The sequence below is a fragment of the Tachysurus vachellii genome, chromosome 1 (assembly GCF_030014155.1).
Source record: "Tachysurus vachellii isolate PV-2020 chromosome 1, HZAU_Pvac_v1, whole genome shotgun sequence".
Lineage (NCBI taxonomy): Eukaryota > Metazoa > Chordata > Actinopteri > Siluriformes > Bagridae > Tachysurus > Tachysurus vachellii.
The window spans coordinates 24,480,779-24,497,429 of record NC_083460.1 but is presented as its reverse complement, the minus strand read 5'-3'; the positions used below and the strand labels follow the sequence as shown (position 1 = coordinate 24,497,429).

The window sequence follows — 16,651 nt, the reverse complement described above, 5'->3', positions numbered from 1 at the left end:
GGACGACTCATGTCACTGAACAACTGTACGATGATATCAAGTTACCTACAAAAAGAATGGCAAACAGCAGCTGGGGAATTGTGCACAGTGAGGACAGTGGAAACAGGCTCCTAGAGGCAGGGCTGAAGTCATTGTAAAGCTAGAAAAAAGTCCATCATAAATGAGAAAAGAAATCAGGTTGAGGTTTGCAAAAGACTATAAGGAGTAGACTGAAGAGGACTGGAGTATGGTCATCTTCACTGAAGAGTTACATTTTCAGCTTTGCCCAATATCTGTTCGTCTTATGGTCAGACAGAGACCGGGAAAGGCGTACAAGCCACAGTATCCTCACCCATTTTGAAATTTGGTGTATGATCATGGTGATTTGGGGTGCTTTATCAAGGCTGGAATTTGGCACATTCTTTGTGAAGGGTGCATGAATCAAGCCACATGCAAGGTTGTCCTGTTAGAATACTTGCTTCCTTCTGCTCTGACAGTGTTCCTAAATTCTGAGGACTGTTTTTTTTTGGTATCCCAACACCTTAACCACTAGGCTACCACACACCTTATGATGATCAATGATCATGAATCATTATCAAATCTAAAGTAAACTAAAAGGTAAAAGAAAATAAAGAAGATGACTAACTTTGCAAGCCAGTGGTGTCTTTTAAGTTTTAGATTCCACACAAAAACACAAAAGATATTAACTCAATTTATTAGTCATGTAAACACAATTCCCAATCAAACACAAATAGCATCTAAGCTTGTAGGCTATTTATTGAAGTCAGCATATCTAAGTAATTTATATTCATTGTAAAATATCACACATAACCATATAGATGCGTTTCAGTGATGACAATTTGCCATGCATTTCAGCTATATGTACACATAGCGTGGCATTGGGCGAATGATTATATAATCATTAATGACATTTTTTTTTTAAGTTCAGTCATTTTTACAGAAGCAGATTTACTTCAACAAATGTAAATATATTCTTCCACCACGCCAATAAGAGTTGCAATGTTTTTTTTTTAAATAGTATTTGGGAAGTTGTAAGCCCCTGGACAGGAAGAGGTAGAAAGTGTGGTTGTGACATACATCTGAAAAGAGAAAAGAGAGCAATGGAACTCTTCATGTCAATGCAAAAATAAAAAAGCTACAAAAGGATATAAACACAGCGGCAACGCGAGTGGTGCTAAACGCTTAACATAATTTACACCATTACAATCGTGCAAGCTTATGTAGCGGTGTTCTATACATTCTGTAGGGCTTTATTTTTGTACATGGTTATGAGTTAATAGATCAAGCAGAACAGTTTTTGAGAATATTTCCTTTAGAAGTAAACGATTATGTATCAGGAAAAGAAATACTCAGAATTCAACTGAATATCAGAAAGGATGTTATTCTTGACCGCTACAAAGCTCAATGGACAAATTATTATAAGGATAATTTAATATTTATATATCTAGTTTAAAAGAGTATATACAATATAAACCTTCAGTCTTAGGTCCAATCATCCAACAAAAAAAAAAAGATATACATCTACAGTATTAATTTCACAAACACATTAATTCTTTTTACCTCTCTGCTAACATAACCATGATAATTAGTCTCTTGATTCCATTGCACTGTCTATAAAAAATACACAAATGAGCCCCAAGATATGAAATTCACTTCCATGTACATGCATGCAAAGCAATCAAGCTTGCTACACTGTCTTAACTCTATAACTTACATAACATTAGAGGAAATTTTGCATTTTCAGAAAGAATAAAATTTTTTTTTGAGAGCCAAAAGATCAATTAATTTGTAAACAGGAAAAAGTAAAGAAAAATTACAAGCTTTTTTTAGGCCCATCTGTTATTATTATATTGTGCCTTTTCTATACAGTATCAGCTACAATCTATCCACAGATGTGTCATTCCAACAATAATGGCATTCAGTCTTAGAACCATGTCAGCTTGTGTCTTTAATGAAGGATTCCCAGACCATTGTAAATGTCTAGTTATAGTAAGTCAAGTAAACTGGACGTATAGCTGTATAACCACTTAACCGAGTGGCTTCATTGGTTCTACAGAGTAGCGAGATGATTTGATGGTTGTACGTTATTAAGAATTCCTTTGCACTCATTGACACTCTGCTGTGCTGTTTCCAGTCTCAACAAAGCCATTGCTCATACTTTTAGGGCTGGGTGGGCTGGTGAGGACCGGCAAGGGCACATGCTTAACCCCAGGATCCACCGAGCAACTTTTCTTTGGCACCCTGGGCCGGACAACTGGAGCCATGGCCATGACCGTGGTCTGTCTCAAGCCCTCTACCTTTAGGGGTGGCCTAGTGGGCATGGTTCCCACGGTCAGAGTGGACGGTTTGGGGTTCATGGAGGCATGAATGGGGGAACTCGGGTCATGTGATTCCTCCTTCTCCTCAGTCTTAACCATGTCTTCTTCCACAGGATTCACTGATTCACTCTGGGTGTCCATGGGTGCATCTTTTGCCAAGCTGCATTGCCGTGAGTTCTTGTCAGAGCTGGGGATCTCACAGCTGTCGGTGCGACGCCTTGAGCCTTCATGCATACGGCTTGTTGCCACTACAGCTTTCATCGCAGCCTAAAGAAACAAAGGATATTGTGTAGGTTTAACCATTCAGCAAGTACTCATATATAGTTAGGATTAAGTTAAAGTTAGACTTTTTAGATTAGTTTAAACTGCAGACTTAAACTGCAAAGCTTTAAAAAATTCAAGATTTTGTGTAATGATGAACATGTAAAAATGAAAATGTAGTAGTGATAAGTAATATCTAAGACTAAATTAAGGTTTTTGGCAGCATTATAAAAGCCTTCATACAATGAGCTTGCAGTTTATAATCATCTCAAATGTCCATATAGAAATGATTGGCATAATTGCAAAAAGCAAAATAGAAAGCCTTGACAATTCCAGCTACAACAAGGTGGTAGAAACATGTAGTCTGATATTTATTCAGAAACCATGACAGACTCTGAGATACAGCATACAGTACACTTAAATAACACAGCCATATCCAGTCACACAGTTATAAGGTAACACAGTTTAGATGAAGGTGCATTGGCTGTTTGTGAGGCTAAGGAACAACTTATTCATAAACAACTCCATGTTTGTGATGTTAAATGGTATTGAAATACTAATGACCTCTTTTGATTAACCAGAGATTTACAGTACAAAAATATAGCTATGTGACAGATATAAGCTTATTTTCATTTTATTTGATGGCATTTCTATTAGTTGCCACTCACCTTACTCACCAGGTCACTACTAGGCACTCTTAATTCTGGGTACTGTAGTATAAGATGTGTAGCATTATTATTACACCAGTGGTTAAAAATGATAGAGTACAATTAGGGCAGGAATTGCCAGATTAATCTCATTTAATTTGTCTGCAGACAAAGGCACAGTTTAGTTTATTCAATATAATGTGTCTGTGATGTAGAGTGTGTTTGTGTAGCTAATACTGGAAAATATTATTAAGACTAGTAGAGGGAAAGAGGGAATTATGGGGTGAAATCAGGGTGCACGCTTACCAGGGTGAGCACTCTTGTTTTAATATTGTCATTCTCTGAACTACGATAAAAACCTGAGCTGCTAGAGCTATTTCTGTCCACTAATCCAATTCATACCGTTTTTGACTTCTATCTGCTGTAAAGTTACTATCTGAAAATGTCCCAATACAAACCTGAATGCAGGAAATAATTCGTTGAGCTATATCTAACCTTCAGTTTGCGTCGAGCGTTAAACTCCTGCAGCTTCCTCTGTGTGGTGTCCATGTGGGAGAAGCGTGCTGCTTTGCCAAGCACCCATGGATGCTCCAGCGCCTGCTGCACGCTCAGACGCTTATGAGGGTCCAGAACTATAAGTTTACTGACCTGTATGTGTGGTAAAACACAAAAATACACAGTCTTGGTAGTTTATGAGTGACATAAAAACTGTAGAGCTTACTGTGAAGGTTTGTGCTATATCATGATATACAGTGAGTATCAATTTAACATTTTCAAAGGGAATGATATTTAAGTAAGGAATAACACACAATGGATAGTGGTGTAGGAAAATAATCCCTCCCACCCTTAGAGGAGCCTCCTGAAGTATCATCATATGCCACAGATATTTACCATTACACCCATTCATCCATCAATACGTCCACCCATCCATCCATCCATCCATCCATCCATTCTTTATCCATCCACACACCTACCCATCCATCCATCCATCCATCCATCCATCCATCCATCCATCCATCCATTCATCCAGCCATTTTCTGTAGCGTTTATTCTACACAGTGACATGGGGAGCCTGGAGTCTATCCTGGACAGGATGCCAATCCATTGCAGGGCACAATCACAAACACTCACATACACATTCAGACATTATGGACAATTTACCAATCAGCTTACAACCAGCCTGGCGAAGGAAATACAAGTACCCAGAGAAAACCCCTAAAAGCACACAGAGGTGTGGAGGTGGGAATCGAACCCCCAACCCCAAAGTTGCAAGGAAAACATGCTTTATTTAAATCCTAAAAGGTTTCATTTATTAATAAACAACAACACATTTATAAGCTATAAGAAGCAAGCTGGACCTCACCAGATCCTTTGCATTGAGGGAGACCTCATCCCACCAGGGGGAGACAAACTCATAGTCACAGTTGAGGATGCGGCTGTACATGTACTGGTCTCCCCTCGGATCGAAAAACGGTTCGAATCCACACAGCCTGGGGAAGGAAAAAAAAAGAGAGCGTCAGAGAGAGAAAGAGAATGTAGCAGATTTAGTGTGGATGTCACTTTACGCCAATAGCAGCACTGCAGGTGGATATGATGTAATGTGTTTATTCACAGAGCTTGCTTAGGTGTTTACTCACAGTATATACAAGATCACTCCCACGGACCACATGTCTACCTCTGGGCCATAAGCATTGCCTCTGAGAATTTCAGGAGCTAATGGAAGAAGATGAGAGGATAAACAAGAAATACACCTACTACCCAATCTGCTTTCTAAAAGTGCTATACTGATTGACTGATTTAGTTTTTATTCCTTAAATAAAAAATAATAAATAAAATAAATAAAAATATTACTAGCAACAAGCAACTTCACATGGTGTTACTAAAAAAACAAAAAAAAACCAAACCTAAAATAGATGTGTGTGATCCAACCAATATGTTACACTTTCAGTTTTAATGTACAGATCATGTGCCACTTATTCTAATATTGATCCTATTTTTTAATTGCTTTTTATTTTCAAGCTCCTTTGTGTGATCACAGAAACTCACCGCAGTAACCAGGAGTACCACACACCGTCTTCATCGTCACTTGCTCGTCTATTATCTTGGAGAGTCCAAAGTCAGCTGTGGACAAGTTAGAGACAAGGTGCCAGTGATAAAAGCATCTTCTCATGTGTTGTGTTAAATCACCAGTGCACCCTTTACTATTTACTTTCTACAACAATTTACAGGTGATGTACCATGTTAGTTACCATGTGTTCTCCTTTTATCAAAAACATAAGAAACCAGTTTAGGATTTGTATTTGGTTACCTATCTTGAGAGGAGCATCTATTGATAGATCAGCATATAACAGGTTTTCTGGTTTGAGGTCCCTGTGAACGACCCCATTTTCATGCAAGTACTGCAGAAAAGAAAGAAAGAGAAAAAGAAAGGAAGAATGAACGAATGAGCTTATTTATACTCATTCAGGGGCAATGCACAGAGAACATTAGTCTAAGAAAGAAGAGATGTCATGTGCCAGGTTATAGCAAAAAAAAGCTATATAAATGCAGTCCCTAGAGAGATGTTACATTTACAAAAGGTCATGAAATACATACAGTATCATACATGGAAACATTATTTCACTCACATCAATAAACTCACTAAAAACACTCTCCACTTCATAATTTAACAGAAGTTATACTGTATATAAAAAAACAAAAACGTACTTCACTCACATCATAAAAACACTCTCCACTTCATGAATCTAACACTCACTCACTCACTCACAGTCTACATTGTTCATATCACAGTCATTTAGTGCTCACAAGTTTGCTTTGTTAATAGCCACTGTTTGGTCAGGCATGTAAATGTGCTATAGTTTGTACATAAAATAATATCATTTGGAAGAGTGTTCCAAAGGCTTGCTGCGTTATAAAAAAACAAATGTTGACCATAAGTGGTTCTGTATCTTGGAACGCTGCACTCTCCTCTGACTGTCGACCGTGTGGCTCTATTAAGTCTATCTGAATTTAGTGTGACAAATTTTCTCAAAGGGGGAGCAGCAATATTATGGATAATTTTAAATAAAGCAGAAATTTGGTTATGTTTAATGAGGTTCTCAAAACTCAAAATATTATATTTACTCAGTACATTACAATGATGGTACTGACGAGGCTTTTTATCATGAATTTTTATTGCCCTTTTATATAATGATTCTAGTAATTTTAACGATGTTTTACATGCCTGAGACCAACTAGACATGCAATACAGTAGATGCGGAACAATCATAGCATTATAATAAATATTCGAGGCTTCCGTAGTTAATGAATTTCTAATATGTTTATAATTCATCAAATTAAATTTCAATTTATTACCGTTTTTTAAATAACTTTAAAAACCTAGATTCAAATCAATAATTAGACCTAAATATTTTGTTTCCTTTACATTTTTAATTTTTTGCCCATTTACTTGAATATTTTGAGTTAGATGTAACTTACGTTTATTTGAGAAAAACATTGAGACAGTTTTATCAACATTTAAGGTTAGACAAGACGTTTGCAACCATTCTACAACTTTTTGAATTACTTTTGATAATTTGTCAGCAACCTCCAGCTCGTTTTTCCCATAAGTGAAGATCACCGTATCATCAGCATACATGATTATGTCAACGTCCAAACACGCTCTAGGGAGATCGTTTATGTAGATGCTAAAAAACAAGGGTCCCAAGATAGACCCCTGCGGCACTCAGATTTGATGTTATTTACTTGTACACACTGATGTCGGTCACTCAAATAAGATCTTATCCAGTTTTGGGTGTGCTCAGAAAGACTATATTGATTTAATTTACTATAGAGTATCTGGTGATTAACAGTATCAAAAGCTTTACGCAGATCAAGGAAGACTGCTCCCGCCACTCTTCCCTGATCCACATATGCCCTGGTAGTTTCCAAGAGGTAGCAACATGCAAAGTCTGTAGAGTATTTACGCCTGAAGCCAAATTGCATTGTATTTAAGAGAGCTTGTGATTCAAAGTGGATGGTAAGTTGCTCTGCCACCGTCCCAGAAAGAACATTTTACCTTCGATACGACACTGAAATAGGTTTTAATACTTCAATACAACACGGATATATATTTCAATACTTCAACACGACATTGAAACAGAATTCAATACTTCAAAAAAACATGGAAATAGAATTTAACACGCCAATACGACAGAAATATAATTCAATACATAAATGTGACACTGCAGTCGACTTTAATACAACACGAAAATAGAGTTCAATACACCAATACGGCACTGAAATAGAATTCAATACTTCAATGTGACACAATGATAGAATTCCATACTTCAGTGCATCACCAAAATAGAATTCAATACTTCAGTAGGACTCTGAAAAAGAAGTCAATACCTCAAAGCAACACTGACCTAGAATCCAATATGTCAATATAACACTAAAATAGAATTCAATACGTCAGTACGACATTAAAATAGAATTCAATACGTTAATACTACATTGTAGCCATTCATGTATGGTTAGAACAATGTAAGCCAGTTTAAACAGTTCATCATGTACAATTTAATAAGGCATGTGTTTATGGTGAATTGTTGATACGGTGAGATTTTCTATGAGGAGACGTAGCATCTTAGGACAGAGTCTCCAATATCAGCGCTTTGTAATTGAGTTATTAAGACATAATTGCAAGTTTTTCAACATTACAAAATCATTTGGTTTTGTGTGTAGCGATGTCTAAACTACACAGATGCAAGTATGCCAAAGAAATAGAACGTCCAAGGTCTCAGTGTTTATAAAACAGTAGGTGCGAAATACCTGGATGACCTACTGCTTCTGCTGAGTTTCTGCAGTATGGAGCCAACGCACACTGCACCGTCCCATAATGCAACGGGACTGGCGCTGATTACAAAATAGTGAAAAGCAGTGTGTTGGTTCTTGTTAAAGTGTACGTGCTAAATGTATTAAACATTTTTCTTCCTGGTTAAATCGTATTTGCTTAACAACACCTGAGTAAACTGTTAACTCACTGAAAGTTTAAACAAGAAAAAAAAAAAACAGTTGCATTTTTCTTTTCAAGACACACAGACACTTTTATTGAATTGACTTATTACAGTACTGCACCATCCCTTAAACTTCATGTCTCTTAGCCTACAGAATTTCATTCTAGTTTGACCTTATATGGACCGTATACTTACTTCAGTGACTTACTGTCATGTTAAATGTTCGTGGTGTTATGAGTATTTATGCTCTACTTTTTAAACACCCCCCCCCCTTCTTATTCCTGTTGCACTTTATTTATTCCCTGTCCACACTGTGTATGTCATACTTGTTTTTTCCACCTTGAGTTCATTATAAATGTAATTTCATCTTACCGTGTAGCGCACACTGTATATGGCTACGATGTCCATAAAGATCTTGACTTAGTAATCATTTTACAAAAAGTAAGGCTAGTGGTTTAGCAGCCGGTCCACAACTCGACTATAAACAAATAAAATAATCAGTCATTTTGACATCAAAAATTGATGGCTAATTCTGAATATATAAAGGGGAAAACCCCAATTCCTGTTTATGTTATTATATATGAATATCTTCCATGGTCACATCACACCCCTGTTTGACCACAATTTGACTTTTCGTTCGTAACAAAGCAATAAATATGATTACACAGTGCAAGTAAAGAAGAATAGCATAAGCCAACTATACGAAAGGTGTGTAATCTTAAGTAAGAGCTAGATGCAGGTATAATGGGGAGCTTTTCTTACAGATATATCACTGAAACCCAAGAAAATGGTCCTGCATATTGTTCACAAGAACAAGTTGCAGCATTGCAAGCTGCAAAAATATTAAATGGCAAATGTGTGGTATCAGTGGCAGACTAATGAGCACCTTTGTGGAATGATCCTTCATTATTTTGGAAGGTCTGAATCCTTGAATAGACTTAGTGCACAGTGAGAGCAAAGAGAATTCGAGTGAAACCTATGGGATTTAACTTAATCAGGCCACAAGCTGGCCAGATTAATTGAAATGGAAAATGCCTTCCATCGTCTGAAAGAGCTGCAGCAGATGGACTCTTTTCCATTCACGTTTTAGGCCACGCTGAATCTGAGCTCTCTGTAAAATTTGTTAGACTTGCACTAATCTGTGATTTGCTGTTTCAATTTCACTCATTAGTTGCTTAATGCTTATTACACGGCACGCTGACAGTGTGCGTTCGAGTGTGAGAGTATCTGCATATATAATCTGGCGAGCAGGCCCATTGATATCTGGATTGAAATGAAACACTGGATCTTAATAAGGTGACAGTTTAGGCATTTAACACTGCACCTTCACATCTGCTTATAAAGCCTGAGATTCACAGTGCTAATATTTGTTGCACTCCACACAGAGCCTCCAGCCCTCCAGCACCTCCATTACAGTTAAAACAGATGATGGATATGCCTTTACCAGTCCTTTAGATCCATTCGTCTTCCTGCTAGTTTTCCGAACATTTGAGCTACAAATAAATCTAAGTAATGGCACATGGGTGTCTAAGAGCCTCAAGCTAAAGTGCTGGTATGACTCATTCCATGCCAAGAGCTGTGTTAATTAAGTTGGTGTGCGAAGGCGAAGAACAGATGTCAGTTCTTTAACACGGTCTTAAAATACTGACGGAAATCATGCTAGCTGATGAAAAACAATGCGGATTTGCTTTCCATATATCTTCATCACATCACCGGTTTAGCAACCTAAATCCGACACGTTTACTGTCATTTGTAAGTCGGTATATAAGAACATACAGTGCAAAGTCACTCCTAATAGCTCGGATGGCAGCCTCAGAAAAAATGACAGGGTGTTACTTTGACATGCTAGAGGATCATCATGCTTTCATAGCACCCTGAGTGAGAAGGTTAAAAATGAGTCAGTGAGATACAAAACTTTTTGTTCTTGATAACTGCAGACTAAATGACGACTTCACTGAGCTATGTGTCATTTAGCAAGGCTCATACATTCACAACAATACATAACATACAGCAAAACTTAATGATTACATCTGGGAGCAATGCTTTTATGCTAAATAAAACATGCATATGGCCACTGTCGTGCTGTTTCACTGACATTAGCATGCACCCTGCTCCCAAGCTGTCACATATCAGGCAGCATAGTTTCATCCCGCTCAGGAGATTAAAACGGACAGGAGGAAATGGCAATGGATTTTTCTTTCCTCTGAGAGGATTATTTCACATTTTGCATGGTGCTATGCAAAACAACGCTCACTATATCTCACTTCTGAATGACAACACAACCTCTGTGCAGCCGTTAGCAGTTTCACACCGCATAATAGAAAAATCCCTCTAGTCTCATGCCAGGCAAACAACATTAATTAATATTAATATTTTACATCTACACGGTATCATTTTTTTCAACACTTGAGTCCGCATTTACTTCCCCTATTAGCATTATTCGATTATGTCTTTTGTTAGTAAGGTTTGTATCAGATCCCTCTTTCTCATTAAATTGAGCTAGACTCTGAGCTTGTTCTAGTTTTTAGCCTAAAAGCACAAGTGAGCCTTTCTTTTGCACTGACACATTACTATTGTATTATTATATTAAGTACATCAATAAAAACATATCCTCCAGGACTGAAGCTGAGGAAGATTCCTATAGATTTAATATGAAGTGCACATCGTATAAAGGTGAATGCAAAGGATAAGCGTCACTTCATATCATTTCATAATTGCTTGTAAATGGCATAAATAAGGATTTTATTAAGTAAACAAAGACCTTGTTCAGTTTTATCCTTCAACTCTTTATCTTTAGTTTGCGCCCGTGTTCACACGATGTCACGATACTCTATATACAGAATCCCAACCGTGTCTTGACTAATCTTATAACAGACTTGCTACAATCAAGTAATTAATTTGTGCAATGTCCGATAAACCGATTTCCTTTCCACTACCATTAAGAGCACCGGCGTACAGTACTGCTAGAAAGGGTTAATCATGATGAACTTCTGAATACCATAAGCATTATGTAGCACAATCACCTTCACATTTGTCCCACTTTTATTGTCACTATATAATTTTTTTTACCTCAATCATTTCTGAGTGTAATGTACGTATTATGTAAACAACCGTCACGACAAAGACACCTGAACAGATGACTCTGAAATCAAATTACTTTCTTATAAAGTCTAGAATCAATTTGCACATCAAGTGTCAGCAGATAGCCTGTCTTTTACAAAGGCTTTAATAGGATCCAGTTACTGCTCACAGATTTCCATCAAAACATGTCTTGACATGACTATAAAGTGTATTTCACTCTCAGGGCATTCCGTGGGAAAAAAGTTTTTCTGACACCATCTGTGTGTCTAGCAGGGTGTGAGAAGTACTAAAGTTGGGATGTGCAAAATGGCTGGCATGGAAGGATAAAGGATGCTCTCCTATCCTTTTTGCCTGCATAAACATAATGATCCATGGATAGTTATCATATAACATAACATTTCTTTTAATAAAAATATTCATCTTTTTATCTAATGTTGTATAATATTTAATAATATTCAATTAAATTCATTTTTGTTGATTCTCACAGTGATCACCTTTAAAATATAATAAGTTAAAAAAAAAATCAAATAAAATGTAAGAGCAGACTAAACCTGGGCCTTACCGCCACTGCCTCCAGGATCTGCTTGATTACATGAGCAGCGTCTCTCTCACTGTAGTAGCCCCTCTCCACGATCCTGACAATAAAAAACACATTCAGCTAACGAGACTGAAAAAAGAGACACACACACACACTGTTTCACAAAATGCTTTCATGCCTTCAGCTCTTGCTTGATCATGAATAATTCAGCTATAAGCCACAAAGTTAAGAAGAGTACGTGATCATATCCCAAATGAACTAAAAATCAGCTAGCAGTTGTCTGATTCTAATTTATGATTTAAATTTAAATGTAACCAAATGCATCTACATACTCCGATGGAAAAATGTGTTCTAAACAGACACACAATGTGTTCTAAACAGACAAGTCGATAATTTTTTTGAAAGATATATGGAAATTCATAATTCATCATTCATAATTCATTCATCAGCTGTCACATCTGAAGCTTGGAAAAAGACAGCACATATTCATGAAAATGAACATATACTGTGTTCATTTATTTATCCTTAGTAACTGCCTGGTCAGGGCTGCAGCGATTTAAATAAAGGTACTACTTTGTTTACATTTTGGGAATCGTGTATTTCCCTAATGAACTTCAGGGACATAGCTGAGATTGAGGAACTGTCAAAGTCAGATTTTACAAATGATCCTGACAGTGCTACCATTTCTACCTCTGGGTTTTTCATTTTTTAGTATTTAGACCACACCCTCTTTGGGTTTATAATTCAGTTTTGCAAGGACCCAATTTGCAAAGAAAATATATATTGATTATTCATATTCGGAAAATATTCGGAAAAGGATGACCTTTAGTAATATATTAAGAAATTTGTTTCAACTACAGAAGGACTAAAAATCTGTTTTGAGGCATTTAAACAGAAAACAAAGTCATCCTATGAAGAGAATATTCTGATCTGTTAATGGGATAAAAGATGTTTGTTTCTACTTCTCTATGCTTTGAAGTCATTAATCGCTTGGAAAAATGCATATGCTGTTTTCTTTAAAGTATTTAATAAAGACAGAGTTTTAAAATAGAATCTTAATGAAAGCACACCTGTCAAAAAGTTCCCCGCCAGTGACGAGCTCTAAGATTAGAGAGATCTCTGTTTTCGTCTCGAAGATCTCTTTCAGGCGAATCTATAAGACACAGAGAGAGAGAGAGAGAGAGAGAGAGACAGAGCGAGAGCGAGAGAGATAGAGAGAGAGAGAGAGAGAGAGAGAGAGAGAGAGAGAGGGGAAAGATGCTGCAAGTCATGTTGTATGTAGGAAAGAATTAATTATTGGTGTGTAAAAATCCTGTACATATAAAATCACACAACCTAATCTTATTTAGACATGCATGTACAGTACAGGCAATAAATCTGTTCACTGAGTCTCTGACTTATTAACTGAAAAGAAAAATATCCAAGTTCTTACAATATTTGGATGGGAAAGACGTAGCAAAACCCCGATTTCTGTTCTCACAATTTTCTTGTCAATCTGCAACAATACGACAATGCTAAATTATATCAAATATTGTAACTGGATTTATAAACGACTTTCTACTAAATCAGTAAGCTGACTTACAGTTTTCTTCAAAACCTTGGCTGCATAGGGCTTCTCTGTTTGCTTCTCTTCACAGCGATACACAACCGATGTGGCCCCCCTAGAGAAAAAAGCATAGGAAAAATCAATGAAGTCATCCTAGCTAAACAGACAATGCTCCGAGCTGGAGCCAAGATGGGGATGCAATTCATAATCTTGGAAACTGGGGTAGCACAAATGTGTAACCGATGAGGAATCAGTGGGGTATTGCATTTGATGTCATGCCACCAAGTAAGAGCTTCGATTTGAGTCATCATACAGCTGTCCAGACCGATCCTGCTCAAGCTGTGAGTGTCCTTCTTCCAAACTGGTGCCCTACTTGTAAGTTCTGAAACTCTCTCAGAGACATGTGAAGCCGCAACAAGAAGCACAACGGCAGTACAATATTTTTATACATTTTATACGTTCTTTTGCTTTATCTTAGATCTGGATTTTATTCCTGCTGAGAGGTGGGAATATACCATGGATGGAGTGCCAGACTAATGTAGAGCACCATGCACACACTTTTACTAAACCACAGCTTTTATGTAGCCAATTCTGTTGAATTCAATTCAATAGAACAAAAATAAAGGCAACCCAAACGAGCAGCATCCCAAGGTCAGGATCAAACTTGAGACTCGGGAGCTGTGCGGTGGCAACACTACCTCCTGAGCCAAACATTAGTATTTAGTATTTTTAGATAATTGTTTAGTTAAAAATGTACATATAAGTTGAAGTTAAATGTATATAGTATCTATAATATCAGTTGTCCCATATTATTTATCAAAAATCTTTCATCCAGTTCCTTATCATCCAGATTAGATTCAACACATCAAGCAGTGTTTTATCTCACCAAAAGGAAACTGGAATTCACACATCACCTGGTATGTGAGTGAAGGTGCTAGAGGGCTTTCTTGGGTCCTGTGAAATCGTTAACACTTAATTGTCAGCGGATGGGTGCTTGAGATCACAAGGCTGAACACACAGGGAGCCTGAGCATCTCCACATCTGCTGATTTGTGATTAAACCCATCGACACCTCAGGCTTCAAGAAAACCGATCTTAAATGTCATTAGGCACTGAGAACAAAGCATCAACGTCACCAACATAAGGGCTTTTGTGGTTGTGTGTGCGTGTCAGGTGTCTGGGGTCAGAGGTCATACTGTCTGACCTGATTTCCCTCCTCTTCCTCCTCTTAATTCAGCAATTTCTGTTTTACTTCTTAAACCACAGACCACCCTTAATATCAGCATAATGTAATTTGTACAACATCCAACAACATCTGGCTTTGATGGCAACATCAAAAAAGTCAAAACATTGCACACTAACCAAAGTGACAATTGCAATTTGGAACCAAAAAGCTTGTCTACAAGCTGAGATAATGATGCTATCTTATATGACCCATTTACAACTATTATACTAGGACCAGACATCTTTACTAAGAACACAACAGAAACCCATTGTTGAAGGAGCACACACACACACACACACACAAACCACAGCTATAAAATCTTACAAAAATTCATCTACATTAAATTATTACATTTCCAGAAAGGCTTTTTCTTTTTTGATAGATAGAGACTTGGACGGCATTTATGTGCACCATCACTACAGGGATGGGAGTGTGTGGTAGTCTAAGGGGGGGGTATGATTGATGGATCAGGATCATTGTCTTACGTTATACTTACCTTCCCAGTTCTGGACCCATGGTGTAGAACTCCTCCAACGAAACATCTCGACGTGAACCGTCCACCCAGTAGTCCACGGAGCCAGGGCTGAGGCGAGAGCTCGGCATTGTTGCACCTCCAGAACCTCAGTGTTTTCCTCTAGCAGAGATGGGCCCTACAGATCAAGGGAAGCCTCATCGCATCTGGATACCACTTAATGACATATGATGTTCCTCCAAAGTCTATGAACGGACGACTGTTTAAAAATGTACCTCAGTGATCTAAAATGGATCTAAATGGGATAAAGCTGTCCATTTCCAGCAGAGTGCGCCCATTCATCTTCAGCCCAAGCAAACCATTGCTATGGCTACCGCATGGGATGTATAAATAAAGCTAAACAAATGCAGACGAGTCATAAATACTAGCGCATCACGCGGAGACTGAATCACTGGGAAATGCGTTGAGCTACGCGTTGTAGTGATGATCAGATCATCTTATATGGGCACATTCAGAGCCCGTGTTTCATCCTCCAGCGGGCCTCGCGTTGGTGGTGTCAACAATCCCATCTGGTTTCTCTGGATCCCGCACTTCTCAAATTCAACACAAAAAGTCAGACATGAGATAATCCATCCGTTCAGTGATGAGGCACCGGATTGCGATGAGCGCGCGTCTGGTTATGCGAGAAGTGTTTATTTACGCCGGAATTACGCATCAAGCTGCACCGAGCAATGTGCGTTTAAATGTATTCCACCTGCTAGAAAGAACATGGTGCTGATGCAGGACTGTGTATCGAGTGGATATGTTTATCTCCACCGTTGTCGCTTGGGTTGGGGAGGTGGCAGCCAGGGTGCTGTGACAACGCAAAGAGAGAAAAGGGGATGGAGGATAGAGGAAGAATGGAGGGAGGGAGGGAGGAAGGAGGGTGGATGAGGAGTCTGTCAGCGAAACCTGGGCTTTCCACCAATCTACTGCTACCGATGAGGGAGGCAGCAGTGTTGCAATCACAGTCCAACTAAAATTAATTATGGATTCTAAGAGACCAAGCGCCGAGTACTGACGATTGCCTCTTAATGTTAATATTAAAGTTGTACTATAGAAACAAGCCCAAATGTGGTGCTCTTCTAATGTAGTTTGACCATGTGCATCTACACACACACACACACACACACACATTTTAATTGGTTTAGGACTTTACTTTCATCCTTGTTTAAAAATTATTGTAGCATAGCATGTTCAGAAATTTAAAAAAAAAATCTAAATTCAATTACAGGATTCAAAAACAAGCAACATAATCACATTAGACTGAATATAAGTAAAATACGTAGTATACAGATGTTAAAATTCAATTTGATTTCAAATTCAAATTGTTTTCACAACCATACAGTACAACTAGAAATGCTCTATACTGTCTACATCATTAAAAAACCAATAAAAATAAATAAAATCAAATAAAGAATAAATAAAGAAGAATAAATAATATCCTTTCTACAGCTGTATCTAGTCAAATGGAGTAGTGTAACCAAAAGCTCCTGAGCAATTTTATATTTCTGAGTTATCGATATAACAC

At 37.7% G+C, this 16,651-nt stretch overlaps 1 protein-coding gene across 1 annotated transcript; it reads right to left on the bottom strand.

Moving 5' to 3' along the window:
* Positions 1 to 771: 771 nt before the first annotated feature.
* Positions 772 to 15,951, bottom strand: si:ch73-60h1.1 (calcium/calmodulin-dependent protein kinase type IV). The gene is made up of 11 exons (XM_060864355.1): positions 15,106 to 15,951; positions 13,422 to 13,500; positions 13,272 to 13,334; positions 12,910 to 12,992; positions 11,864 to 11,936; positions 5,535 to 5,625; positions 5,273 to 5,347; positions 4,864 to 4,939; positions 4,590 to 4,716; positions 3,722 to 3,874; positions 772 to 2,585 (listed from the first exon to the last, which is right to left on the bottom strand). Exons 1-11 carry the CDS (start codon positions 15,210 to 15,212, stop codon positions 2,106 to 2,108), a joined length of 1,407 nt encoding a protein of 468 aa, XP_060720338.1. The 5' UTR covers positions 15,213 to 15,951; the 3' UTR covers positions 772 to 2,105.
* Positions 15,952 to 16,651: the final 700 nt, after the last annotated feature.

Excerpts from the sequence above, each read along its gene's own strand:
- si:ch73-60h1.1 (XM_060864355.1), bottom strand. The coding sequence starts at position 15,212 with ATGCCGAGCTCTCGCCTCAGCCCTGGCTCCGTGGACTACTGGGTGGAC. Across the intron at positions 5,348-5,534 it reads AGATGCTCCTCTCAAGATAG|CTGACTTTGGACTCTCCAAG; the intron begins GTAACCAAATAC and ends ACTTGTCCACAG. Across the intron at positions 3,875-4,589 it reads CCCTCAATGCAAAGGATCTG|GTCAGTAAACTTATAGTTCT; the intron begins GTGAGGTCCAGC and ends CCACACATACAG.